Here is a 24,350-nt window from a genome sequence, read left to right as displayed (position 1 = left end):
GATTTGGAGCATGCGTGGTTTACGGGGACAAAAGTTGCATCTCAATACAGAAAAGAGCGTGGTTATTCCTAAAGACGGACAAATGAATGCCTTCGAGTACACAGCTTTACACGGGAGACGCGCTCCAAGCGCACGGATCAGTCCACGCTTGCAGAAAGAACCCAAGTCACGCAGCGAAGCCTTTCCGGATGCTAAATTCCCAACCGGAGAGCTGCCCTCGCCTGAGCGGCTCCCATTTTTTCCAAAACCCCCTCATTTACTGGAAGATTTGCCTCTCTGCTTTCCGAAGCTCTTGGCGAGCGCAGCGCCTGTAGTTTTCCGCTTTGAAAAGCCGGCTGTTGCTTCGGCTTTTTGGAAATAGGAATCCCTAATTCTGCTCCTCAAATACCGAGTTGACGGAACGCAGCGGAGCCAGCCCCGCGGCCCAAAGAACACGTTTTGCTAAATGTATTCCCTATTTCAACATTTGTATTTCCAGACCTAAAAATCGCTGCTGTATATTGGCTGTTTATGCAAATAAATTGAGCTACTGATGGTCCTCTGCTATTTCAGACGGCGTTTCCACAACCAAAGCGTCTTGATATAAACAGAGAAGAGCTAAAGTCGAGGAGCGAGAGTAAACGTCCCCTCAGCACAGAAGCCTCAAAGAGGAAAGAAGAGAAACCACCTCCAAACCTCCACAAGGATGGGAGAGGAAGAAACGAAAATCATTCAGGACCAGCATCAAGCTGCAGAAAATGTTTTCTTGTAGGTGCTAGTATAGCTGTAAACTGAGTATATCCCCTGAATTAGTCCCGTAATTATTCCCACTTACCCCTATCCCAAACCCAGAGGATTCTCCTCTTTTTTACCTTTTTTTTTCCCAGCTTTTTTTTTTTCCCCAGAAGTTTTACCTTTTATTTTCAGCTTACTTTTGCCTTTTTAGCCTTGCCTTTCCCTTTTCCCTTTCCCTTTGCCTTTTTAGCCTTACCTTTCCCTTTTCCCTTTCCCTTTGCCTTTTTAGCCTTACCTTTCCCTTTTCCCTTTCCCTTTGCCTTTTTAGCCTTACCTTTCCCTTTCCCTTCGCCTTTTCTTTCTAGCTCTCCCCCCGCGGACTGGATCGGCTACATCGAGAGGCGAGGCGAAAGGCGCTTTAGAGAAAGGATGGCGTTCGGTTCCAGCCAGCGTAGATCTACGCCCGCCATCGGCTTGGGGAGACGTCAGCGGCGCTGCGCCGCCCTGGGCCGGGGCAGTCACGTCTCCGCGTGCTGCCAGGTAGATATTTCAAAATCCGTCACAAAAACGGTGCTGGGAGAGATGGAAATAGCGGCTACAGAACTGAAACAACTGTTAAAAGCAAAATATACAAAACCCCCAAACCATTTAATAATTCAGATAGAAAACATTCCTCGTATCTTACAAAAATACTACAGGGATCTAAAGATTCCTAAGAAGTAGGTAGAAAAGAAGCAAAAGATGTCCTTCGGCCCAAATCGAACGTGGCTAAGCAAAGGTCTGCGATAAAGAGGGTTTTTAAAGCACAAAACCATACAATTTGTGGTGGTGACCGTGCCCGGGCGAGCCTCCTCTTGCTCAACGCACACTTCAGCAGCTGCGCCTATCAGAGGAGGTGCTTTAATTTTGTTACATTTTCAGTTTAATTGTTGTATCTTAGGGACGTTGAACCCCCTTTAAGCTATTTCTCTAAAACCTCCCCTTTTTCTCCTGACAGGAGCTGCCAAAGGCCTGGACCTTCCCGTTAGAAACAGCAGTCGGCTACAAGTCCAGGCGACGCCGTGGCATCTAAGGACGTAAGGCAACCTGTTGTTTGTCATTTGGTTTGCTTAAAATATTATTATTTTACCTAATAATTAAGACCTAATATTAACTAAAAAAGAGAGAAAAAGATATATACACCGCTCCTTTCCCACGCCCGCAGGTGGGGTCTTCCTAAATTCGTCACACAGGCAAAGCGTTTTGTTCGACAGTTAGGGGAGGCTTTGCTGTAAATTATTTTTAATATGTAATGCAGGATGTTTTGGGGAGGAATCGGTAGAAGCTGTCAGTCCTAGCAAGATGCAATAACTGTACAGAGCGTCCGTCCGTCCGTCCCGGGTTGCATCCAACCACAACCCCCTGGTTGAGCGGGATACGCGGCACGGCGCTAACGCCCGAGTCCTGCTCGTTAACCCCTCGCGTCCCTCCCCCTTCACCCCAACGCTAACGAGCATCTTCCTAAATGAATTAATTCTAAATGTGCTCAGCACGACCCCAAAGCCGGGCGTCTCCAAAAGGTGGCAAGAGAAGCGAGGCGATTTCGGCGCGTTTCAGCTCTCTGGGTGGGAATCGACAACGGCAATAAAATATTGGGGGGGGGGGGGCTGCAAATAAAACCCAAGTCGGGGAGCTGCTTAAACCCGCCAGCGCGTTCGCCGGTCACCGCAGCGCCTGGATTTACCCGAGCGCTGAGGGACGGCCGAACGCGGCTGACCTGAAGGTAACATCGTCTTTTTTTTACCGGTATAAAATAAAACTACAAAATCCAATTAAACTCATTTTGGCGTCGGTCGACAACCCGGAAGACGGAATTTTGCCCTGTGTCGGAGCCATCTCCCCGCCGCTTTTAGCGGCGCCTTAGCTGGCAGGATTCGGCCGGGAACTCCCCAGCTCAGTATTTGAGCTGGCTGGGGACCAACGGGACGTTAGCTGCGACGAGCTCTGCGGGAGCGGACACGCTAGAGCGGTCTTCGTTTAGCAGCCCCGACGATTTAAGCGGTTCAGGTTCGTTAACGAGATTTCCACGTGGGACAAACGACGCTGAGCGCCGGGGCGTTATCCTGCAGCTCTGCTCCCGAAGCGGGAACGGGAAGAGGAGGCGCAGAAAGGATGAAGGCAGGCTCTAGGCGTCCGACTGACCTTTGTTCGTCTTCTTCAGGAGCTTTTTCAGGTCGGGCGACATAAAGTAAGGCTTTTCGGCCGAGCCGTCGTTACGCTCCAGGTCTTCCACTGCAAAGAGAACCCCCGCCCCGCGCAGCAGTGGGGGGGACAGACACAGAGGTTGGCGTGGCAGAGTCGCGGCAGAGGCAGCGAGGAGCCTAAGGGCAGAGAGGTGCCGGCGGAGCAGCCCTCCTGCTCGTCTGATAATTATCTTTGCTAGAAACAAAAGCCTTTCGCCTCCTCGCGGGTGGGGGGGATTTTCTCCCCGCGTCACAGCTAAATGCCCCCAGCAGCACAAACCACCGCGGTCGCACCTCTCCCATTTTACGGGGAGCACTGCGCTCCGGAAACGGGCTGCTATTATTTAGAAGAAAGCAGAGGTTTGGGTATTTTTTTTTTTTTCAGGGGGGACAGCGGGAAAGTTTAACAACGCCGTAGGAAAAGAGGTCTCCTCCGCGACCTCGAGCTCTGCCGGCCGGGAGCGCGGTTCCCCTCCGCTAAGGAGCCGGGCAGCGCGGCTCTCCCTGCTCTTTGTGCAGCCAAAATGGCTCATGACGCGAGCGCGAAGCAATTTCGCTCGGTATTCGCAACACCCTTGTCAACACGCCATGCATACATAATCATTAGGTGTATTCCCAGTGCCGAACACGCCGCTCGGCCTCTCGCCGTTCAAAGCAAAGCAGCTGCGCCAACAAGAAGCAGTAGGAAAATCACAGCCACCGAAAAAAAAAAAAACCAACAAAGCCAAACAAACCCACAAAGCACCAGCTTCGGAGTCGGGCGAAAGCGCCCTGGGATATTTTGAGAGGGATTTCAGTAGTTCTCTGTGATGGAAATACGAGCGTTAACACTGCGGCTTTGTCCTAAGAGGGCATGACTCAAAAGACGGGGCGCTCTGTCTGCGTGAGGATTTGTAACAGGAGATCTGGCCGCCCGGTGCAGCCGGAATGGCATTCTTTTAAATCTTCATCATTTCTGCACTGTCAAGGGGAGAAAACACGGCGAGGACCCAGCCCGTGTTCGGCTGTCGTTTCGGCGCCGTAACCCTCACCAGCTGCCTCCCCGTCAAACCTCTGACTTTTTTGGTCTGGTTTCCCTGGCCGTAGAGACGTGGCAATACGTCCCCGGTGTAACACCCGCCAGCGCAACGCGCTCCTTCCCCGTGGCCGTCCGGCCCGTCAGGGATGCTCGCGCCGCTCCTCCGGACATCGCCTTCCCTTGAGGGACCCGCGGCAATTCAGAGTCGCCGGAGCCGGCCTGGGGACTCGCCTTCCACGCAGGCTCCCTATTCCTTCCCACGGCCACCCCAGCCTGCAGGCCTGTACGGCAAGCGCGCCGCCTACGCTCCGCGTTAGCGTGGAAAGTCGTTACAGCCCCAGCTCCTCCGTCCCGAGGAGCCCGGACCAGGCAGAAGGCAAACCATCAACTCAACCACCTCGGCGGGGAAAAGGCAGAGCCCATCAGGCAGCTCCCAGGACGAGCCACCACCTCCCTGCAGCGATTAAACCTCTGCGCAACCAGCAAGAGACACCATTTTAAACGAGGGATGCTGCGAGTAAAAGCCCTCTGAGTTTTAACGGCTTGCAACCGGTGACGGCTCTTTTCGCCTTCCCTAAACCGACGGCGCGAGGAAACGGAGTTTTCGGCTGTGAAAAGGGCGAGCTCTGCTTCGCAACGAAGGCGCCGCTCGTGCAACGGACTTAAAAGCAAAAGACCTGCAATCTCACAAAGAAATCTTAAGTGCGCCAACCCGGTTTTGCATAGAAAGAGCGGGCGAGGAAAGAGGCTCGTTGCGCTTTGCTGGGGGCAGAACAAGGCGGAAAGCGTGGAGACACCAGTTTTCAGGCTGTGGAACCCGCTCGGCCCGTTCCACAAACCACCCTCCTGCAACGCGAGCGGAGCAGCTCTCCCGACCTTTTCGCAGCTGGCGGTTAGGAACAAAGATCTCCGCTTCAACGCGAAACGCAACTATATATCGGCACCCGTGCGCGTCCAGCCGCTTCCCAGCCGCTCGCCGGAGCGGCGCGCTCCTCGCCGGGCGCTACCGGACGCGTGGGACCCCAGATTAACTCTAGGTGACACTCTAGGTTCGTTCTCTCGATACAAGACTGTTCGTTATCGGGCAGGAAGGTGGATTTGATAAGCGTCGGGCACTGAGGAATCGGCACCCCCTCTACCCTCGCGGCTTTGAAGGACATCCAGGGGAAAGGTTTGCACCGGGGCTGCCGCGCGCAGGCTGAGGAGAACGCTGCTTGGGTTGGGGGGCCGAGCGCGTCCTGCGGCCCCCCCGGGCACGCAGCCTTCCTCCCGGGGCCAGCCCCTAGCCTTGGCTATCGGCGCTTTTGGAAGGCTCTAGGTTCCCCTTCAGCAGGATCTCACTCAGCTCGGGGGACATGTAGTAAGGCCTCTCGGGAGATCCATCGTTCCTCTCCAGATCTTCACCTTTTCGCAACCCCAGGAAGAAGCGGCCGTGACGGGGAAGAGTGGAAAATAGCGGAAGAGCCGGGGAGAGGCAGGGCAGAGATGAAGGATGGAGAACATGTGAAGAGAGACACGAGGGGGAGAGGGAGGAAAAAAGAAGGAAAAAAGAAAAAAAAAAAAAGGAAAATTGAAGTTAGTTGCAGTTAGGTTCCACCAAGACCAAAGCACCAAAACAGAAAGACCAAGAGAGACCGCAGGAGGCCCAAGGACAGGCTGTGGGTTTCCGTTGCCAGCAGGCGGGGGGAAAGCAGATGCCGGTAAGAAGGCAGGTGGGAGTTGGTAAAGCGGGAGAAAACCACGCAGAGAGGCCACGGGAATTTGGAGCAAACCCCAAATCTGGACGACTCTGGGGTTTGGCCCCAAAGGGAGGGAGGTTTTGCTACCACAAACTCCTGCCCAGCGGGAGACCGACCCTCCGAGCCAGACACTTACAGAAGCAGAGGAAGAGGGTGTCCACGCACATGCCGTACACGCTGAAGAACCCGTGGGCGATGAGGTAGGAGCCCACGATCACCGTCTGAAAGAGAAATTGTGTGGTCACGCCGCGACCTGGCATCTGCAAAGAGCGCAAAGCCCCGGTCCCTCGGCGGGGAGGAGGAAACCTGCTGAACCCCGAATTCCCCAGGGAAAGGAGGAGAAGCGAACAGGGCAGGACTGTTCAGACCAGCCCGATTCAGGACAAAAGGCCTCAGCGACGACGGTGGACGGAGGCCAATCTGGGCAGCACGGGAAGGGCGAGACGCCTCTTCGCGGCCGGCCGAGACAAAGGGCTTATTTCGACGGGGACAGAGAAAACACCTTCAACAAAGAAGGTCCTTCAGAAGCAGCGAGCGCAGGGGTGTTTTTAAGGCATTTGTGTCCAGGATCTCCTTCCGTCACTTCTAAATTCAGCAAAAGACGAGAAAGCAGCTCACCAGAATAGGGACCCAGTAGTAATTCAGGGGCGGCGCTGTGTCTTGGACCAGCTTTATCCGGTGGGTGAAGAAAAAGAAGGCAAGGATTCCTGGAAAAGCAAACGATGGAAACTGCTGGGGGAGGCAGGGCAGAAGAAAGGCAGCAAATGGGTGCAGGGAAGATGTAAAACGGGACGGAAAGGAAGGGTTTCACGGGAGGAGCGAAGAGAGCGGGGGTTTTGGGAAGGCGTAACCAGCTACAAAAGCCTACAGCAGCCGTACACCCCAAGGAGAAACTTCCAGTCCCCAGCACTTACCGACGCTTCCCACGATGAGGAGTTTACCGAGGAAGAAGAGGAAATCCGTGACTTTATCTAAAACGGCCACCCTGCAAACAAGAGAGAGACGGGCATCCGCAGCCGCTCCCCACCCCGAATTCAGAAGGAAGCGTGGGAGGAGGCGGCCAACGTGCACACGCGTTGCAAATACGGCGCAAAACGCCGTGAAAGCCTGAAAACAGGGTGAGCAGATCAGGGCTGATCTTTGGCAGCGAGAAGGAGTTGGAAATCACCAAAGCCTGCTGTCGGGAGCAGAGCCCTCGCCCCCACCAGCATCTCACCTAACGATGTTCCTCATCAGCAGGAAGAACGCGTTGCGGGCGGAGGTGCAGAAGTTGGTGCCGTAGATGGCGATCTGGAGGGGGTCCCGGAAAAAAGGGGCAGGGAAGAGAGAAACGGAGCCGCGCTGAATTCACCGCTAAGAAGAGGGCGCAATTCATCCCATCTTTGAGTAACACCCGGATAAATCCCAGCCTGGAAGTGCTTCTTCATCCACTGACATCGCGGACACCGAGAGCTGAATCCCCCCACCCTGGTGTCTCCGAGAAGGTCCCTCCCAAAGTCAAAGCGACACGGCTGCGGTCAAGGCTTTCCAGCGAAACGGCTGGGAAACGCTGAAAACCTTCGTTTTCCCATGACACCGGCAGACACGGTTCTCAACAGCCGCCCAAAGAAATCTCCAAGCGTGCCGAGACCCCCGCCACCGTAGTCACGACCCTTTGGGCGTCAACGCCGGGAGACTCTTACCATGATGTACGCGTTTCTGTTGAGGAATTTGATGAATTTTTCCAGGCACCAGAAGCAGCACTTCAGGCAGCTCAGGAGGAACTTGGCAAACTTATTATCTGCAGCTGGAAGAACGCCACGGGAGAGGGTGAGCAGCCAAACCGAGAGACGCCTTCTCTTCCAGAAGCAACTTCAAGGTCCCTAATGAGACGTCCCGCTGCCCCGTCACAGCCTCCCCCGCTACGCCCCGTTTTCAGCCTCCCTGGGAGGCCGATACTGCTGCAGACAGCGGGATGAGCCGCGCACGCTCTTCCCACGCTTCTGCTCGCTGTTTTTCACGATCGATAGAGTCGGACGGCCAGGCGCAGACTTCCCCGACACCCCTACAGAGACCCAGCACCAGCTGAATTAGCCCGGCAGCCACGGCGCATCCCTCGGCTCCCGCCCCGGGAAACGTCTCTTGGAGGAAGAGACAACTACGGGATCCTGCAAGGAAAATCTCGATTCTCCACTGAAATACTGAAATTATTCCCCTGGACGTTAGCCACGAGCTCTGGCACCAAGGAACACGGAAGAAGCCAACCTCATTCATCTGCTCATTTGCCCTTCCAGCTTCGGTACCTTTTAACCTGTGGTCCAGATACTCCAGGGTGACCCTGATGACTTGGACGATGGCGAGGATCAGAGATCCGAAGGCGAGCGAGCCAGTGTGGTACCTGGGAAAGATCCCTCCGGTTAGAAGGGGACAACCTCAAGAAGCTCGCGAGCCCTCCTCGAGAGGGACGTACCGGAGCGCGCGGCCGAAGGCGGAGAAGAGGGGGAAGGCGGGCATGTCATCGGGTTTCTTGAAGGCCCAGTAGTACGACGCGAAGGCCCCCGCCAGCGTCACCTGGCCCAGCGCGATCACGAAGTTGGCGAGCCAGAAGAACATGAAGACGTTGAAGAACTGGAGGACGATGAGATACTTGTGGTACGCCGACTCGCCCCCGTAGAACGCGAAGAGGCACTGGGCGTCGGGGCACAGCTTGGTGACGTTGCTCGTGTTGAAGGTCTAGAGAGGAGAGCAGACACTCACGCACTGCGGCGGCTGGAGACGCGCCGCAGGACAGCATCTTTCGCTCAACTCAAAGCAATCTCGACTTTCAGAAGACGTTATCCTGCTTAATTTTTCGCTTGCTCGGACCAAAAAGTCAGCTTTGCGCACACAACGGCTTGAAGAAAAATAACGACGTGACGTAAACGAGTTCAGAAAGGCGGAATTTCACTTGGAAGAGCTCGCAGGCTCAAATAGCCACCAGGATGTTTTCCATGTACGAAACAGTCTTATCTCTGACAGGTGAAGCATAGCATTTGTATGAGTTTCCCAACGCCCTCACCTCCGGTTTGCAGCTCTGCCCAGAAAACTGGCACGCCGTCTCGTTAAACACCTTATAGACCGCCTCGTTGGAGGTGGAGAGGAAACTGCAGAGCAACGGTTAAGGAGATTTTGCAAACCCCAAACCCGAATCCTCGGCGTATCTAATTCCGTTTTGCTCTCGCCAGCCTCCCGCGATCGCTATTCGACGTTGGGTTTTAATTTGAAAGTCAAACTTGGAGGCTTAGGCTGGCGGTTTCGCAAACGGACGTGTCACTAATCCTGTAAGATGCTCAGCGCCCTGGAAGACCTTTGATTTCTGAGCGGCTTCCTTCCCCGGGAGCAGCGGCGCGGGGAAGAGGAAGAGGAAGAGGAAGAAGAAGAGGAAAGGATACACGGCGGTGCTGGCCCAGTAGGCGATGCAGAGACAGAGCAGGAAGAAGGTGCACAACGGGAACAGCAGCGACGACATGATGTGACCAACAGCCCTGCCGAGAAGATGGTTAAAACCCGGTTAAAACCCTCGCGGCGACGGGAGGACCTTGGCGGCCGGAGCCCGGCCGTCCCCGAGTCCTCCCACCGCGATAGGTGACAACGGCCACCTCCGCCGGGGACGGGGGACACCCGGACCTGCTGGCCTCCCTGATGAGCGCGATGGCAATGAGGATCCTCTTGCGGAGGAAGACGAGCAGCAGGATGATCACCACCTCCATGATGCACAGGATGATCACTGGGAGGAGAAGGGGAGCCCCGGGTAGCGCGAGGGCACGGGCAGCGCCCGACGGCCGCCATCCTCCTTTGCTTTCCCCAGCAGATCCGTCCGGCACCGAACGCTCCTCAGGGGACGTCCGGCACCGCGGTTCACGTGGTCGCAGCCCCGACCGTAAGCTCAGTCCCACGGCAGAGGTGCCACCAAGCAAAGCCACCCGCCTTCCCTCAACCCTTGCACAGGGCCACGGAGAGGCCGAGAAGACCCCAAAGCTCCACGCTCGCCCCTTCCCAAGCCCTGTCCCTCAAAGGGACCGGGGCTGGGGCGCAGCCCCCGTCTCCCATCCCGCATCCAGAGGACGGAGACTCACTGAACGCCAGCCACGTCTGCCGCAGGTGGAGGTAGACGCGGAGGTCTGTCTGAAATCCCAGGTCCTTCAGGGAGACGTCAGAGCCCGCTTCCCCTTTTAGTTTTGCGTATTCCATGTAACAGTGGAAGATGCCTGCGGTGAAAGGCAGAAAATTGTCCTATTTGCACCGAAAAGCGGAGACCGAGATGCCGGCAGCCTCTGCTCAACGCCACCGACGCCGATGTTCAGGTAGAAGACACCCGGCAGGACACTTTCTTTGTGCAAATCCCACCTAAGACAGGGAAAGGAAACCGGGGAAAGCGGGGAGAAGCTCCAACCGCTCGCTCACCGTAGCCCAGCACCAGGATCACCATCACGATCATCACCCAAACCATGATCCCGGCCAGGAAGCGGAGCAGGACGATGAAGATGAAGCTAGCCACCATCGCGATCACGAGGCCTCTGCGGGAGGAAGGCAGCAACGCGTCAAAAACCAGGCGATGCCACCCCCTCCCCACCGCTCTCCTCCATCGGCCGGCTTCTCCGCTCTCCTTTCCCAAGCTTTAACGCCGGGGCAGCCTTAAAAATGGGAACCGTGATGGCGGAGGGGACGGAGCGTGAGCAGGGTCCGAGTAACGCTGCTCCAAAACACCCTCCGCCATCTCGCGTTTTGTTTGAATGGAAATTATGCAAAGGCCGGGGCGGGGGAAAAGAAAAAAAATTTGTCATTCATGAGCTTTGCCCCACATTCGAGCGCGGCGCCAAGGCCGCGGCCGGCACGGCGGAGCATCAGCCCTCGCGGGCTCCGGTCCAGCTGCCTTCCCGCGGGAAGGGACGGCCGTAACGCGCAGCTCGGCCCCTGCTCACATTATTATCCAGTACCAGGAAACCGTGTAATCTTCAAAGATCTTCATGGCCAGTTGTCTGGCTTCCAGGACCACGTTGGCTTTTCTGGAATACAAAAATAAAACAGAAATGAAGCGGAAGCCGGGGGAAAGAAGCGGAGGAGCATCAGCCTGGGCTCAGCCCCAGCGAGGCCCTGCCCGCGCCCGCTGCCTGGACTCGCGCTGCCTCAATGGCCCCTTGTCCTCCCCCGCCAAAGGGCCTCCGCCAGACGCCCTGAAAACAAGCAAATTCAACAAGAGCGAGGCTGATTTCCTGGCACTGTTTTCCTTCAAGCTGACCCCGCTGCTTCCCCTTCGTCCCCGCTTCCAGCTCCCGTTTAAAACGCAGAATATGGGGTTTGCGGCAGGATTTCTTGCAAACACAGGACCACGGCTCCGTGCTTTCAAGGCCCTTCCGCAGTATAAATCAGTAAACGAACGCGGCGCAGAAGTGCCGGCAAATAAAACCAAACGTTTCCCTTCTGGATGAAGCAGCAATAACGAAGCAGCTCATTAAGAGGCTCCCCCGGGTACGGTCGCGTACCCGCCATGTTGCTGTTATCGCTGCAAGCGCTCGCTCTCGGGATCGCCCCGGCAAAGATGAAGCGACCAGCGAACCGCGGCGCCTGCCCGGCGCAAAGGTTGCGGAGACTCACTTGGCCCCTTCCAGCAGCTCGGTGACGTTCCTCCGGCGCCCGTGGCCATCGTCGTAGGTGGTCTCGTTGCCGACCATGATGACGCCCTTCTTGGCCCGGATGGCCGGGAAGCAGCGCCGCGCCACTGGGAGAGCGGAGGGGGAAACAGCGTCGCAAACCTCAGCCGCTCTTGTCCACCCCCCGCGGGGAAAGGAGCCAAACCCCGCTCCCCGTGGTCACAGACCTACGCTGGACCCCCCGAAACCCCAAACAGGAGCCTCCGATCCCCCCAAAAAATCCCGACAGCCAGCCTGCGAAGCGTCCGCTTCCCCCGACCGCGACGGAAGCGAGCGGGCTCGTTAATCAGCTCACGGCAGCTCGTTAGCCCTCCGGACGTACGTGGGGTGCTGGGGATAATCATGGCCGGGCACTCCCTGTCCTTCAGCACCTTGATGGGAGGCTGGATGGGGACAGACGAGCTGGACGTTAACGGTTTGGGAAGGCATTACCGCGCCGGGAAACGCCGGCAGCGCCGGGGCTGGCGGACGAACGCCGACACCGCGCCCCTTGCAACCCACCTTCTGCAGGTTTTTGAACTCGGGGACGCAGAAGTTCTGGTAGTACTCCAGCTCGTCGGGCGTGCGGGAGCTGTAGGCGCTCAGGTACGTCAGGTACCGGTCCGGGCATTTGCTGACGCAGATCTGGACGGGAGAAGAGGACATGGAGGGGCCGCGCGTGAAGGCACGAGCCCCCCGCGCCGGGACGCCGCAAACCGGAGGAGAAGCAAAGCATCGGCGAGCCGTGCCTGGCGCGGCACCCCGGGGCCGGGAGCGGTACCTGGGTGGTCGGGCACTGAAACTCCAGCAGCACCAGCGGGCTGGCGCACTTCACGATGTCGAAGTAAAAGAGGAAAGGTTTCTTCCTGCAAAGCAAACCGGGCAAAAACAAAGAAAGAAAAAGCCCAGCTCAGGGAACCGCCTGCCCTGGGAGAGGCGATGGGAAGCACCCGCGTCCCTGCGCCCAGGGGAAGGGGGCCCACGCGGCGTGGAGGGTCCCAAAAAACCCCAACCCCCCAAAAAAAGTGGAGCTGCAAGCTGCTACGATGCTTTTCTGCACCTCCCAGGGGCTCTGCCGCTCCCCGCAGCCAGAGGAGAGCAGGCAGCACGGGCAGGGCGAGCCGCCCATCCCGGAGCCGCGGGGCGCGACACCCCGAGGTTACGGTCTCTCCGACGATGCCGGGGCGCCGGCGAGCGACGGCCGCGAGCCGGGACACGTACTCGTTGGGGGTTCCCTGCTGCCCGCAGAACTGGCCGCGACTGTCGGTGGGGTAGATCACCTTCCGGGGGTCCCCGTGGGTCCAGGCTGAGCGGGGGGAGGCAGAACAGCGCGGCTGTGGTTACCCCCGCAGCCCTCGCCCCCTCGTTTCCCCCCGCCCGCCGCTCACGAGACCCCCGCGGGGACCCTCCCGTCCCCACCCGGACGAGCAGGAGGGCGCAACGCCCCTCGGCACGGGGTTTTGCCGGCGCGGACAGCGAGCCGGCGGCGAGCCAAGCTTCGCCCTATTGCCAAAAACTTGGCGACGCAGCGAAAACGGGCGCGGAGCCCCCCGGTACTTACCCACGACGCCCACCACCACGTAGCCCACGATGGCGATGACCAGCAGGACGCAGCAGAGAACGTCGGTGCAGCCCCTGCCAGCAGGAAGAGCGGCGTTGGGGACGCGCGACGGACCCCGGCACCGCCGAAACCGCCGCCGGCAGAGAGGCTTCTCTTACCTGTCGTAGATGGGACCTTTGAAAGTCGGGTCATATTTCTGCGGCGTCCCTGCGGAGACAAAGGAGGAAGAGAAAAACAATTTGGGGGATGGCTGGGGTGGGAGGAAGGAGCTCCTCATCCTCCTCTCCCCACCGCACGCAAAAGGAGAAGCGGAGGGAGGGTAACGCTTGAACTTAAAGCCTCGGGATAAGCGGAATCGGGAGGACAATAATCTCCAGAAGCCATTTCCCTCCAGCTGTGGCTCTGCTTTCCAGGCGTGCACGCAGTTATTCCCTCGGAAAACCCGTTTCCACACGGTTTCCTCCAAAAACGCTTCCCTGCTGCTCCCGGGAGCCTGCCCAAGGTACGCGAAATCCCTCGGAAGCACCGAAGAGCCGCGCTGGGAGCAGCGATGCCGGGGGGGTCCCAGGGGGTTTCGGGTCCCGCGGAGCCCCCGGCGCAGCCGGCGCTCACCGGAGGGACCCGCCTCGGTCCCGCGGCGGCGCTGGGCTCCCGCCCGCGGATACGGCACCGTCCTTTTTCCCCTGCTTTATTTTTAGGGTGGGAATTCAGCCAGCGAAGGCAGCGCCAGCGCGAGCCCCCGGCACAACCGTGGGAGCTGGCCGGTGCCGGGGACGGCTGCTTTGGGGGGGCCCTTTGGGGGGCTCAGAGCAGCCCCATGGCAGGGACACGTCTGTTTTGGGGTGCTTTTGGGGGGCTCAAAGCAGCCTCATGCTGGGGACACGCCTGCTTTGGGGTGCATTTTGGGGGGGCTCAGAGCAGCCCCATGGCAGGGACACATCTCTTTCGGGGTGCATTTTGGGGGGCTCGGAGCAGCCCCATGGCAGGGACACATCTGTTTTGGGGTGCATTTTGGGGGGCTTAGAGCAGCCCCATGGCAGGGACACATCTGTTTTGGGGTGCATTTTGGGGGGGCTCGAAGCAGCCCCATGGCAGGGACACATCTCTTTCGGGGTGCATTTTGGGGGGGCTCGGAGCAGCCCCATGGCAGGGACACATCTCTTTCGGGGTGCATTTTGGGGGGGCTCGGAGCAGCCCCATGGCAGGGACACATCTCTTTCGGGGTGCATTTTGGGGGGGCTCGGAGCAGCCCCATGGCAGGGACACATCTCTTTCGGGGTGCATTTTGGGGGGCTCGGAGCAGCCCCATGGCAGGGACACATCTCTTTCGGGGTGCATTTTGGGGGGCTCGGAGCAGCCCCATGGCAGGGACACGTCTGTTTTGGGGTGCATTTTGGGGGGCTCGGAGCAGCCCCATGGCAGGGACACGTCTCTTTCGGGGTGCATTTTGGGGGGGCTCAGAGCAGCCCCATGGCAGGGACACATCTCTTTCGGGGTGCATTTTGGGGGGGCTCGGAGCAGCCCCATGGCAGGGACACATCTCTTTCGGGGTGCATTTTGGGGGGGCTCGGAGCAGCCCCATGGCAGGGACACATCTCTTTCGGGGTGCATTTTGGGGGGGCTCGGAGCAGCCCCATGGCAGGGACACATCTCTTTCGGGGTGCATTTTGGGGGGCTCGGAGCAGCCCCATGGCAGGGACACATCTCTTTCGGGGTGCATTTTGGGGGGCTCGGAGCAGCCCCATGGCAGGGACACGTCTGTTTTGGGGTGCATTTTGGGGGGCTCGGAGCAGCCCCATGGCAGGGACACGTCTCTTTCGGGGTGCATTTTGGGGGGGCTCAGAGCAGCCCCATGGCAGGGACACATCTCTTTCGGGGTGCATTTTGGGGGGGCTCGGAGCAGCCCCATGGCAGGGACATGTCTGTTTTGGGGTGCATTTTGGGGGGGCTCGGAGCAGCCCCATGGCAGGGACACATCTCTTTCGGGGTGCATTTTGGGGGGGCTCGGAGCAGCCCCATGGCAGGGACACGTCTCTTTCGGGGTGCATTTTGGGGGGGCTCAGAGCAGCCCCATGGCAGGGACACGTCTGTTTTGGGGTGCATTTTGGGGGGGCTCAGAGCAGCCCCATGGCAGGGACATGTCTGTTTTGGGGTGCATTTTGGGGGGGCTCGGAGCAGCCCCATGGCAGGGACACGTCTGTTTTGGGGTGCATTTTGGGGGGCTCGGAGCAGCCCCATGGCAGGGACATGTCTGTTTTGGGGTGCATTTTGGGGGGGCTCGGAGCAGCCCCATGGCAGGGACACGTCTGTTTTGGGGTGCATTTTGGGGGGCTCGGAGCAGCCCCATGGCAGGGACATGTCTGTTTTGGGGTGCATTTTGGGGGGGCTCGGAGCAGCCCCATGGCAGGGACATGTCTGTTTTGGGGTGCATTTTGGGGGGCTCGGAGCAGCCCCATGGCAGGGACACGTCTGTTTTGGGGGGGCTCCATGCTGGGCACACATTTGCTTCAGGGTGTTTTGGGGGGCTCCGGCAGCTTGCTCCCCGCGCAGCGCCCAGCTCCCAGCCCCGCCTGATCCCTAATCTCCACGGAGCAGCCGAGCGCCCGCCCAGCCCTTTCCAAGAACCTGCACCCCAAAACGCCGGCACGGGCGGGGGGGGTCACTGCTGCAGGGTGGGGGGACCCCAAGGAACGACTGAACCCCCGGGACCCCCCAAAAAAAAGCGCCAGGGCCGGGACAGCCGGCTGGGGCGGTGACTGCCGGCCGCGGTGACAAACCACCACCGTGGGAACCTGTTTGTCCCAGTCGTTAAGCATTAACCGCCGGCGCCGGCGACGCCGTCGCGCTGGTTATGCCGGTGCGCGGCGAGGGCGGCCCCCCAGCACCGCGGCCCCCCGGCACCGCGGCCGGGGGAAAAGCAACGCGGCGAAGACGCAGCTGCTTTTGGTTTTGCTTTGGCTTGCCTTTTATTTTTTTTTTTCCTTCCCTCCTATTTTGGGGTTGTTTTTTCCTCCTTTATCGCTCGAGTTTAACTTCCTCCGCGCCGAGTCGCGGCGAGCGGCGGCCAACGGTGCCCCCAACCCCCAGCCGAGCCCCCCGGCAGCCCCCACGGGACCCCCGCCGGCCGCGGCGAGCGGGTGCCAAAGCCTTACCGTGCTGGCCGTAGTAGCTGTCCCCCTGGCCCCCCATGCCGGCGAGCGCTCCCGCCTCGGCCCCTTCGGCCCGCGACAGACCCGCGGTGGCCCCTGCACCGCGGCCCTCGCCGTACGCGCCGCCCTGGGCGTGCCGTTGCCCGCCTCCAGTTAAACACACCAAAAAACCACCCTCCAGTGCACAAACATGGCTTTAAAGGCGCAGCCGCTTCGCCGAGACCCTCCGAGCCCGGCTCCTTCTCCAGCCCTGCAAAACACCGGCCGCGGCACCGGCTTCCCGCAAACCACCGTGGGGCCCGGTAGCCGCCGACGTGGCGCGGTGGTCACCAGCACCGGGGGGTGGTCTGGGCCTGGCAAACCCAGCACAAAAGGCCGGGAGCAGGCGTGGGCAGGCGGCAAGAGTCACCGGTTTCAACCGGCAAAGGGCACGAGGCTGGCGACGCCGGCGCCGATGCCCCCGCTCCCGGTGGTGCCGAGCTTCCCATCCCCACCCCAGGGTTATATTTAGGCGATAAATAAATAACCGGCCAGACGCGCTGGCTCGTGGTCAGGAATAGCACGCTGCCGTCCGGCACGGCCGCGGCTCGGAGGGTCGAGGCCAGGCGGCACCGTGGCGTCGCTGCCGGCGCTCATAGGCTGCCGGTGATGTCAGGGCGGCCGGGATTTACACCCGCCGAAGCGGCTCGGGAACAAAAGCCCAGCCTGGGGAGGGCTGGGCAGACCCCCCGCCCGGGAGAACCGGCACGGACGCGGCGTCCCCACCGTCCCCACATATGGGGGGGATCCGGTGACGGCCAGGCCGCGGGTCCCACCGGGAAGGGGACACGGTGCCGGCTCCGGCGTCCCCCTCCTCCGCAACCCCCGTCGCCGGGGCCGGAGCAGCCCCCCGGCTCCACCAGGAGCCCCCCGCACCCCACGGTGGGGACCGTCCCCTCGCCGGCTGCCCCGGCACGGCGCCGGGAAGGGTCCGGCACCGGTGGCTGCCGAGGCGTGCCGAAGCCGAGGGATGCTCCCAGCACCCCCGGCACAGCCCGCAGCCCCCCAGGCACAGGCGAAGCCCCCCCGCTGCGGGCAGGGGGTGCTGGGACCCACAGGCAGGGCACGGCCTCTGCTTGGGGGGGGGGGAGGGGTCCCAGGGGGTCACCAAATATGGGGGGTCCCCAAAACCTGGGCGCCCTCAAGCCCGGTGGCCCCAAAAACCCTTGGGCACTCCAAGCCTAGTGGTCCCAAAACCCTGGGGGTCCCCAAGCCTGGGGGGGTCCCAAAACCCTGGGGGTCCCCAAATGTGGCAGTTCCCAAGCCCAGGGGTTCCCCAAAACCCTGGGGGTCCCCAAATGTGGCAGTTCCCAAGCCTGGGGGTCCCCAAAACCCTGGGGGTACCCAAAATCTGGGAGTCCCCAAACCCCAGGGGTCCCCAAGCCTGGGGGTCCCCAAAACCCTGGAGATGCCCAAGCCCTGAAGGTCCCCAAGCCCAGGGGTCCCCAAGCCTGGGGGTCCCCAAGCCCAGCTCTCCCCAAGCCCGAGGGTTCCCCAAAACCCTGGAAGTGCCCAAAATCTGGGAGTCCCCAAACCCGGGGGGTCCCCAAGCCCTGGGGATTCCCAAGCCCGGGGATCCCCAAAACCCTGGAGGTGCCCAAAAACTTGGGAGTCCCCAAACACCCCAGGGGTCCCCAAGCCCTGGGGGTCGCCAAGCCCGGGGGTCCCCAAAACCCTGGAAGTGCCCAAAATCTGGGAGTCCCCAAACCCGGGGGGTCCCCAAGCCCCGGGGGTCGCCAAGCCCGGGGGTCCCCAAGCCCGGGGGGTCCCCAAGCCCCGGGGGTCCCCCAGCACCGGACCCCGGGACCCCCAAGCCCCCGGGGGACCCCGGGCAGGCTGGGGGGGGGTGCGGGACCCCCGGAGGGCCCGGCCCCGGGGCTGGGGAGGCGGGGGGAGCCCCGGGGAGGGGGGGGGGGCCCGGCCCCGGTACCGTAAGCGCCGTCCGGGTCCTTCCTGCCGGCGGCCGGGTCCTCCATGGCGGGGCGGAGGCTCCGGGATGCGCCGGGATGCGCGGGGCCGCTCCGGGCGGCTCCTCCCGCTCCCGCCGCCGCCGCCGGCGGTTCCCCCCCGGGCGCTGCGCCTGCGGCTGCGGGCGGGGCGGCTCCGGGCCCCGGGCCCCGGTCACCGGCCCAGCCCCGGGGCCGGGCCCCGCCGCCCCGCCCCGCCCCGCCCCGCCGGGCTCGGCCGGCGGCTCCGGGGGTCGGGGGGGCAGGGACCCCCCCAGGGTGGGGATCCGGGGGTCGGGGGGGCAGGGACCCCCAAGGGTGGGGATCTGGGGGTGCAGGGACCCCCCAAGGGTGGGGGATCCGGGGGTGCAGGGACCCCCCCAGGGTGGGGATCCGGGGGTCGGGGGGGCAGGGACCCCCAGGGTGGGGGAACTGGGGTGGTCTGGGTGTGCAGGGACCCCCCAAGGGTGGGGGATCCAGGGGTCTGGGGGTGCAGAGACCCCCAGGGTGGGGATCTTGGGGGGTCTGGGGGTGCAGGGTCCCCCCAAAGGTGGGGGATCCGGGGATCGAGGGGGCAGGGACCCCCCAAGGGTGGGGAACTGGGAGTCAGGGGGTGCCGGGACCCCCAGGGTGGGGATCTGGGGGTGCAGGAACTCCCCAAGGGTGGGAGATGCAGGGGTCCGGGGCTGCAGGGATCCCAGGGTGGGGGATCTGGGGGTCGGTGGGTGCAAGGACCCCCAAGAGTGGGGATCTGGGAGTCTGGGGGTGCAGGGACCCCCCAGGGTGGGGACCTGGGGGTCTGGGGGCTGCAAGGACCCCCCAAGGTCGGGAGTCCGGGGGTCTGGGGGTGCAGGGACCCTCTAGGGTGGGGGATTCGGGGGTCTGGGGGTGCAGAGACCCCCAAGGGTGGGGATCTGGGGGTCTGGGTGCTGCAGGGACCCCCCAGGGTGGGGATCCGGGGGTCTGGGTGCTGCAGGGACCTCCCCCTCCCCAGTGTGGGGGATCTGGGGGTCCAGGGGTCTGCAGGGACCCCCCCAGGATGGGATGAGAGGCCCAGGCACCCAAGGGTGCACGGACCCGCCCCCCCCAGGGTGGGGTGGGGGACCCAGGGTGCTGCAGGGACCCCCCCCAGGCTGGGTTGGGGGACCCCAGCCCAGGCTGGGGGGGATCCGGGTGTCTGGGAGCTGCCCAGCCCCCCCGAGCCGGTCTGGGGGTCCCCTGGGTGGGGGGTCCCAACCCACGGCCACCCCCACGACCACCCGGCTGGGCCGCAGGTGGCCGTGCCCCGCCGTGGGGTGGCCGAGCCTGGGTGCCCCCCGCCACCCCGCCCCAGGCCCACGGGTGGGAGCTGGCCCCCGTGGGTGCCCGTGGGGCTGGGCCGTCCCCTTTAAGGCCCCGCGCACCCGTGGGCGCAGCCGCTCACCTGGCGCAGGTGACGGTGACGGTGACGCGGTGGCTGCCGGGGCCCCGCCATGGCCGCCTCCGCCCTCTTCATCCTGGACCTGAAGGGGAAGGTGAGACCCCCCCCTCACCCCGCCACAGCCCCCCAAAACCCCCCCCGGGGTGGGGGGGCACCCCGCCGTCCCCCCTGGCCTCGAAGGTCACCCAAGGTCAACGGCGGAGCCTGGCGGTGACCCCTGTGACCCCGGGGATGGGGTGAGCGATTTGGGGAGGGGGGGTTCCCCCATTTCTGACCCCCCCCCGCCCCCCCCCCGCAGCCGCTGATCAGCCGCAACTACAAGGGGGACGTGGGGCTGGGGGAGATCGAGCACTTCATGGGGCTGCTGCTGCAGCGGGAGGAGGAGGGGGCCCTCGCGCCCCTCCTGACCCACGGCAAAGTCCACTTCCTCTGGATCAAACACGCCAACCTCTACCGTATCCTTCCGGAACGCCGGTCCCGCCGACCCCCCCACCCCCCAGGGTCGGGGGGACCCCCCGGCGCTCCCCTTTTCCTTAACCCCCCCCCCCCCAAACCAGTGGTGGCCACCACCAAGAAGAACGGCAACGCGTCCTTGGTCTACTCCTTCCTCTACAAGGTGGTGGAGGTGAGGTTGGGGGGCTGGAGGGGGGCTGGGGGGGCGAGGGGCCCCCCATTTTGGGGGGCTGCTCTCCCGGGGGGGTGACGGCGGCGCTCGGGGGGGGCGTGGGTGTGTGTCGCCCCCAGGTCTTCTGCGAGTACTTCAAGGAGCTGGAGGAGGAGAGCATCCGCGACAACTTCGTCATCGTCTACGAGCTCCTGGACGAGCTGATGGACTTTGGCTTCCCGCAGACGACGGACAGCAAGATCCTGCAGGAGTGAGCGGGGCCGGGGGGCCGGGGGGGCGTCGGGGCCCCCCCTCGCCCCCCTCACCCCCCCTGCGCCCCCCGCTGCAGGTACATCACGCAGGAGGGCAACAAGCTGGAGACGGGCACGTCCCGCGTCCCCACCACGGTCACCAACGCCGTGTCCTGGCGCTCCGAGGGCATCAAGTACAAGAAGAACGAGGTCTTCATCGACGTCATCGAGTCGGTGAACCTGCTGGTGAGACGGGGACGGGGGGGACCCGCAAACTGGGGGGGGCTGGTGGGGTCCTGCCATGGCAGGGGCTGCTGCCGGGTCCCCGGTGGGGTGGTGGGCCCGGTGATGGGGATGGGAATGGGGATGGTGGTGGGACCGGTGGTGGGGACGGTGATGGGGCTGAAGATGAGGATGAGGATGGGGCTGGTGATGGTGATGAGGATGAGGATGGGGCTGGTGATGGTGATGGGCATGGGGATGAGGATGGGGATGAGGATGATGACGTTGATGGGGCTGGTGATGAAGATGAGGATGGTGATGGGGCTGGTGATGGTGATGAGGATGGTGGTGTTGATGGGGATGAAGATGAGGATGGTGATGGGGCTGGAGATGGTGATGAGGATGGTGACATTGATGGCGCTGATGATGAGGATGAAGATGATGATGGTGATGGGGCTGGTGATGGTGATGAGGATGGCGCTGGTGATAGGGATGAAGATGAGGATGGTGATGGGGCTGGTGATGGTGATGTTGATGGCGCTGATGATGGGGATGAAGACGAGGATGGTGATGGGGCTGGAGATGGTGATGAGGATGGTGCCGGTGATGAGGATGGTGACGGTGATGGGGCTGGTGATGGTGATGAGGATGGCGATGGGGACGGTGATGGGGATGGTGATGGGGCTCGTGATAGGACCCGTGATGGGGCTGGTGATGATGATGAGGATGGCGATGGGGACGGTGGTGGGGACGGTGATGAAGCTGGTGCCGGTGCCCGCAGGTGAACGCCAACGGCAGCGTGCTGCTGAGCGAGGTGGTGGGCACCATCAAGCTGAAGGTCTTCCTCTCGGGGATGCCCGAGCTGCGCCTGGGCTTGAACGACCGCGTCCTCTTCGAGCTGACCGGACGTGAGTGCCGCCGGCGGGCTCGGGGACAGCCCCGGGGCGGGGGGGACGCGTCCCCGTCCCCTCGCCCCCCCCCCGACGCCGTCCCTCCCTCCCCAGGGGGCAAGAACAAGTCGGTGGAGCTGGAGGACGTGAAGTTCCACCAGTGCGTCCGGCTCTCCCGCTTCGATAACGACCGCACCATCTCCTTCATCCCCCCTGACGGGGACTTCGAGCTCATGTCCTACCGCCTCAACACCCAGGTGGGGGCCGGGCCCACCCGGGGGGGCCACAGGGGCCGCGGGGGGACGTGGCGGTGACCCCTTTCCCCCCACTCAAGGTGAAGCCCGCTCATCTGGATCGAGTCGGTCATTGAGAAGTTCTCCCACAGCCGGGTGGAGATCATGGTCAAGGTGAGACACCGGGGAGGTCACCGCCGCCATGGGGGACCCCCGGCCGCCCCGACCCCCCCACCCCACTCCTGTCCCCCCCCCCCAAAAGGCCAAGGGCCAGTTCAAGAAGCAGTCGGTGGCCAACGGGGTGGAGATCGCGGTGCCGGTGCCCAGCGACGCCGACTCGCCCAAGTTCAAGACCAGCGTGGGCTCCGCCAGGTACCTCCCGGAGAAGAACCTCGTCATCTGGACCATCAAGTCCTTCCCGGTGAGGTTGCCCACCCCGCATCCCCGCTGCCGGGGTCCTCCCCGCCCCGGGCCCCCGCCGGTGCTGCCGGCTGGCCCGGCGCCGTCCCCAGCCGTGGCGGTGCCGCGCAGGGCGGGAAGGAGCACCTGATGCGCGCCCACTTCGGGCTGCCCAGCGTGGAGAAGGAGGAAGAGGAGGGACGGCCCGCCCATCTCCGTCCGCTTCGAGATCCCCTACTTCACCGTCTCGGGCATCCAGGTGCCACCCGGGGAGGGGGACGTGGCCCGTGGGGTCCCCCGGGGAGGTGGCCCCACGTGGGGACAGGGTGGGGCTGTGGCCCGTGGGGTCCCCGGGGAGGTGGCCCCACGTGGGGACAGGGTGGGGCTGTGGCCCGTGGGGTCCCCGGGGAGGTGGCCCCACGTGGGGACAGGGTGGCGAGGACGTGGCCCATGGGGTCCCCGGGGAGGTGGCCCCACGTGGGGACAGGGTGGGGCTGTGGCCCGTGGGGTCCCCGGGGAGGTGGCCCCACGTGGGGACAGGGCGGTGGGGCTGTGGCCCGTGGGGTCCCCGGGGAGGTGGCCCCACGTGGGGACAGGGCGGTGGGGATGGGGCAGGGGGACACACTGGGGACGTGGTCACGGTGTCCCCATGGGGGTGGCTGGGGGGGGGGGGCAGTGTCCCCTCTGCACCGGGGGGAGCTGGGGGGGGTCAGGGGCGCCCAAGGGGGGGGTCGGGGTGCCCAGGGAGGGGGTCAGGGTCTCTGGGGGGGGTGTCAGGGTCCCCAGAGGGGGTCAGGGTCTCCAGGGGGGGTCGGGGTCCCCTGGGGGGGGTCGGGGGTGCCCGGTGGGGGGGTCGGGGTCCATCCCCGCCTGCCCCCCCCCCCCAGGTGCGGTACATGAAGATCATCGAGAAGAGCGGGTACCAGGCGCTGCCCTGGGTGCGCTACATCACCCAGAGCGGGGGTGAGTCCGGGACCCCCCCCCGGGACCCCCCCCGGGACCCCCTCCGGGACCCCCCGGGACCCCCCCCGGGACCCCCCCCGGGACCCCCGGGACCCCCCCCGGGACCTCCCCCGGGACCCCCCGGGCCGGGGTCACCGCCCCCCTCACCCCCCCCTCTCCCTCTTGCAGACTACCAGCTCCGCACCACCTAAGGGGGGGGGTCCCCCGCACCCCCCCGCACCGCCATGGACCCCCCCGGGACCCCCCCCTGCGCCCACCCTCCTCCCCTCTCCCTATAAAGATGGAGCTGAGACCACCGGCCCCGCGGATCTTGTTTTTGGGGGGGGGGGATCCCGGGGGGAGGGGGGAGAGGGGAGGAGATGGGGTGGGGGGGCGCTCTGGGGGTCCCGGGGCGCCGGGGGTTTGCGGTGGGCCCCACCCCGCGGCGCTGGGCGCGTTTCCCTTTTAAGAGCGGGAGAGGACGGGGGCGGAGCGGTTCGGGGTTGGGGGCGTGGCCGTTGCGCGCTTCCCCCCCGTCACGTGACGGCGGCGGCGGCGGCGACGGAAGTGCCGGTCACGTGCGCGGAGATGGCGGAGCCGGAGCTGCGCGTGAACGCGGCCTTCGCGGAGCGGTACCGGCGCTACCGGCGGCGCGAGGAGCTGCAGCGACGTGAGCGGGGCGGGGCAGGGGGCGGGGGCCTGGCGGCGGGGGCGGGGCCGGGCGGGGGGGGCGGGGCCGGGCACCGGGAGGTAACGGGGAGCGGGAACCGGGGGGGAACCGGGAGGTAACGGGGGGCGGGATCGGGGGGGAACCGGGCACCGGGAGGTAACGGGGGGCGGGATCGGGGGGGTGAGGGCGACACCGGGTGACCGGAGGGGCCGGGGAGGGGGTAACCGAGGGGAGGACGGGGACCGGAGGGGGCACCGGGACCGGGGGGGGCGGGAACCGGGGACCGGGAGGTAACGGGGGGCGGGAACCGGGGGGGAACCGGGCACCGGGAGGTAACGGGGGGCGGGATCGAGGGGGTGGGGGGGACACGGGGTGACCGGGGACGCCGGGGAGGGGGTAACCGTGGGGAGGACGGGGACCGGGGGGGGGCACCGGGGACCGCGGGGGGGTGACACCGGTACCGGGGGGGGTGACACCGGTACCGGGGGGTTCCCCCCCGCCGCGGCGCCGGTGCCTGAGGGCTGCCCGCAGTGCAGGACCGGTACGGGGGACACCGGGGACGGCTCCGGCTCCAGCTCCGACTCCGACTCCAGCGGGGATGAGGTGGTGAGTGGTGGTGGGGGGGGGTCCCCGTTACCGGCCCCCCGGGACCCCCGGCCCCCCCCTTACCGGTGCCCCGGGCC

The 24,350-nt window shown here is 63.6% G+C and overlaps 2 protein-coding genes across 8 annotated transcripts; one reads left to right on the top strand and one right to left on the bottom strand.

Moving 5' to 3' along the window:
- Nucleotides 1–1,341: 1,341 nt before the first annotated feature.
- Nucleotides 1,342–18,169, bottom strand: SLC44A2 (solute carrier family 44 member 2 (CTL2 blood group)). Of its 7 annotated transcripts, none has more exons than XM_082334169.1 (22): nucleotides 18,021–18,169; nucleotides 13,061–13,109; nucleotides 12,903–12,976; nucleotides 12,563–12,647; nucleotides 12,123–12,207; nucleotides 11,864–11,986; nucleotides 11,685–11,745; nucleotides 11,307–11,430; nucleotides 10,634–10,717; nucleotides 10,116–10,228; nucleotides 9,788–9,919; nucleotides 9,339–9,438; nucleotides 9,104–9,196; nucleotides 8,731–8,815; nucleotides 8,143–8,405; nucleotides 7,976–8,070; nucleotides 7,376–7,479; nucleotides 6,910–6,983; nucleotides 6,608–6,678; nucleotides 6,312–6,400; nucleotides 5,830–5,914; nucleotides 1,342–5,358 (listed from the first exon to the last, which is right to left on the bottom strand). In XM_082334169.1, the coding sequence occupies exons 1-22, from the start codon at nucleotides 18,064–18,066 to the stop codon at nucleotides 5,237–5,239; spliced, it is 2,157 nt and encodes a 718-aa protein (XP_082190295.1). In that variant the 5' UTR covers nucleotides 18,067–18,169; the 3' UTR covers nucleotides 1,342–5,236. The 7 variants fall into 7 exon arrangements, 5 of the variants coding, with proteins under 5 accessions (XP_082190295.1, XP_082190297.1, XP_082190296.1 ...); XM_082334171.1 differs by having other exon boundaries at nucleotides 1,342–2,985; XM_082334170.1 differs by lacking the exon at nucleotides 18,021–18,169 and adding an exon at nucleotides 16,055–17,117.
- Nucleotides 18,170–19,342: 1,173 nt separating this feature from the next.
- On the top strand, nucleotides 19,343–23,307 carry AP1M2 (adaptor related protein complex 1 subunit mu 2). Its single transcript, XM_082334020.1, is given in 14 exon segments — nucleotides 19,343–19,550; nucleotides 19,755–19,911; nucleotides 20,014–20,081; nucleotides 20,201–20,331; nucleotides 20,410–20,557; nucleotides 21,315–21,441; nucleotides 21,538–21,680; nucleotides 21,758–21,763; nucleotides 21,765–21,830; nucleotides 21,919–22,077; nucleotides 22,188–22,259; nucleotides 22,261–22,314; nucleotides 22,943–23,018; nucleotides 23,187–23,307. Coding segments are annotated over 14 exon segments (1,272 nt in total). The 5' UTR covers nucleotides 19,343–19,508; the 3' UTR covers nucleotides 23,210–23,307.
- Nucleotides 23,308–24,350: the final 1,043 nt, after the last annotated feature.

The sequence above is a fragment of the Platalea leucorodia genome (assembly GCF_965183815.1).
Source record: "Platalea leucorodia genome assembly, chromosome: 29".
Taxonomy (NCBI): domain Eukaryota; kingdom Metazoa; phylum Chordata; class Aves; order Pelecaniformes; family Threskiornithidae; genus Platalea; species Platalea leucorodia.
Note: the sequence above shows the minus strand (reverse complement) of the source record. Positions and strands in the feature narration are given on the sequence as shown.

Coding starts and splice junctions, on each gene's coding strand:
- SLC44A2 (XM_082334169.1), bottom strand. CDS start 18,066: ATGGAGGACCCGGCCGCCGGCAGGAAGGACCCGGACGGCGCTTACG. Junction 13,110..18,020: donor GGACCCGGACGGCGCTTACG/GTACCGGGGCCG, acceptor TTGTCTCCGCAG/GGACGCCGCAGAAATATGAC. Junction 8,406..8,730: donor GGCAGAGCTGCAAACCGGAG/GTGAGGGCGTTG, acceptor TCTCCTCTCTAG/ACCTTCAACACGAGCAACGT.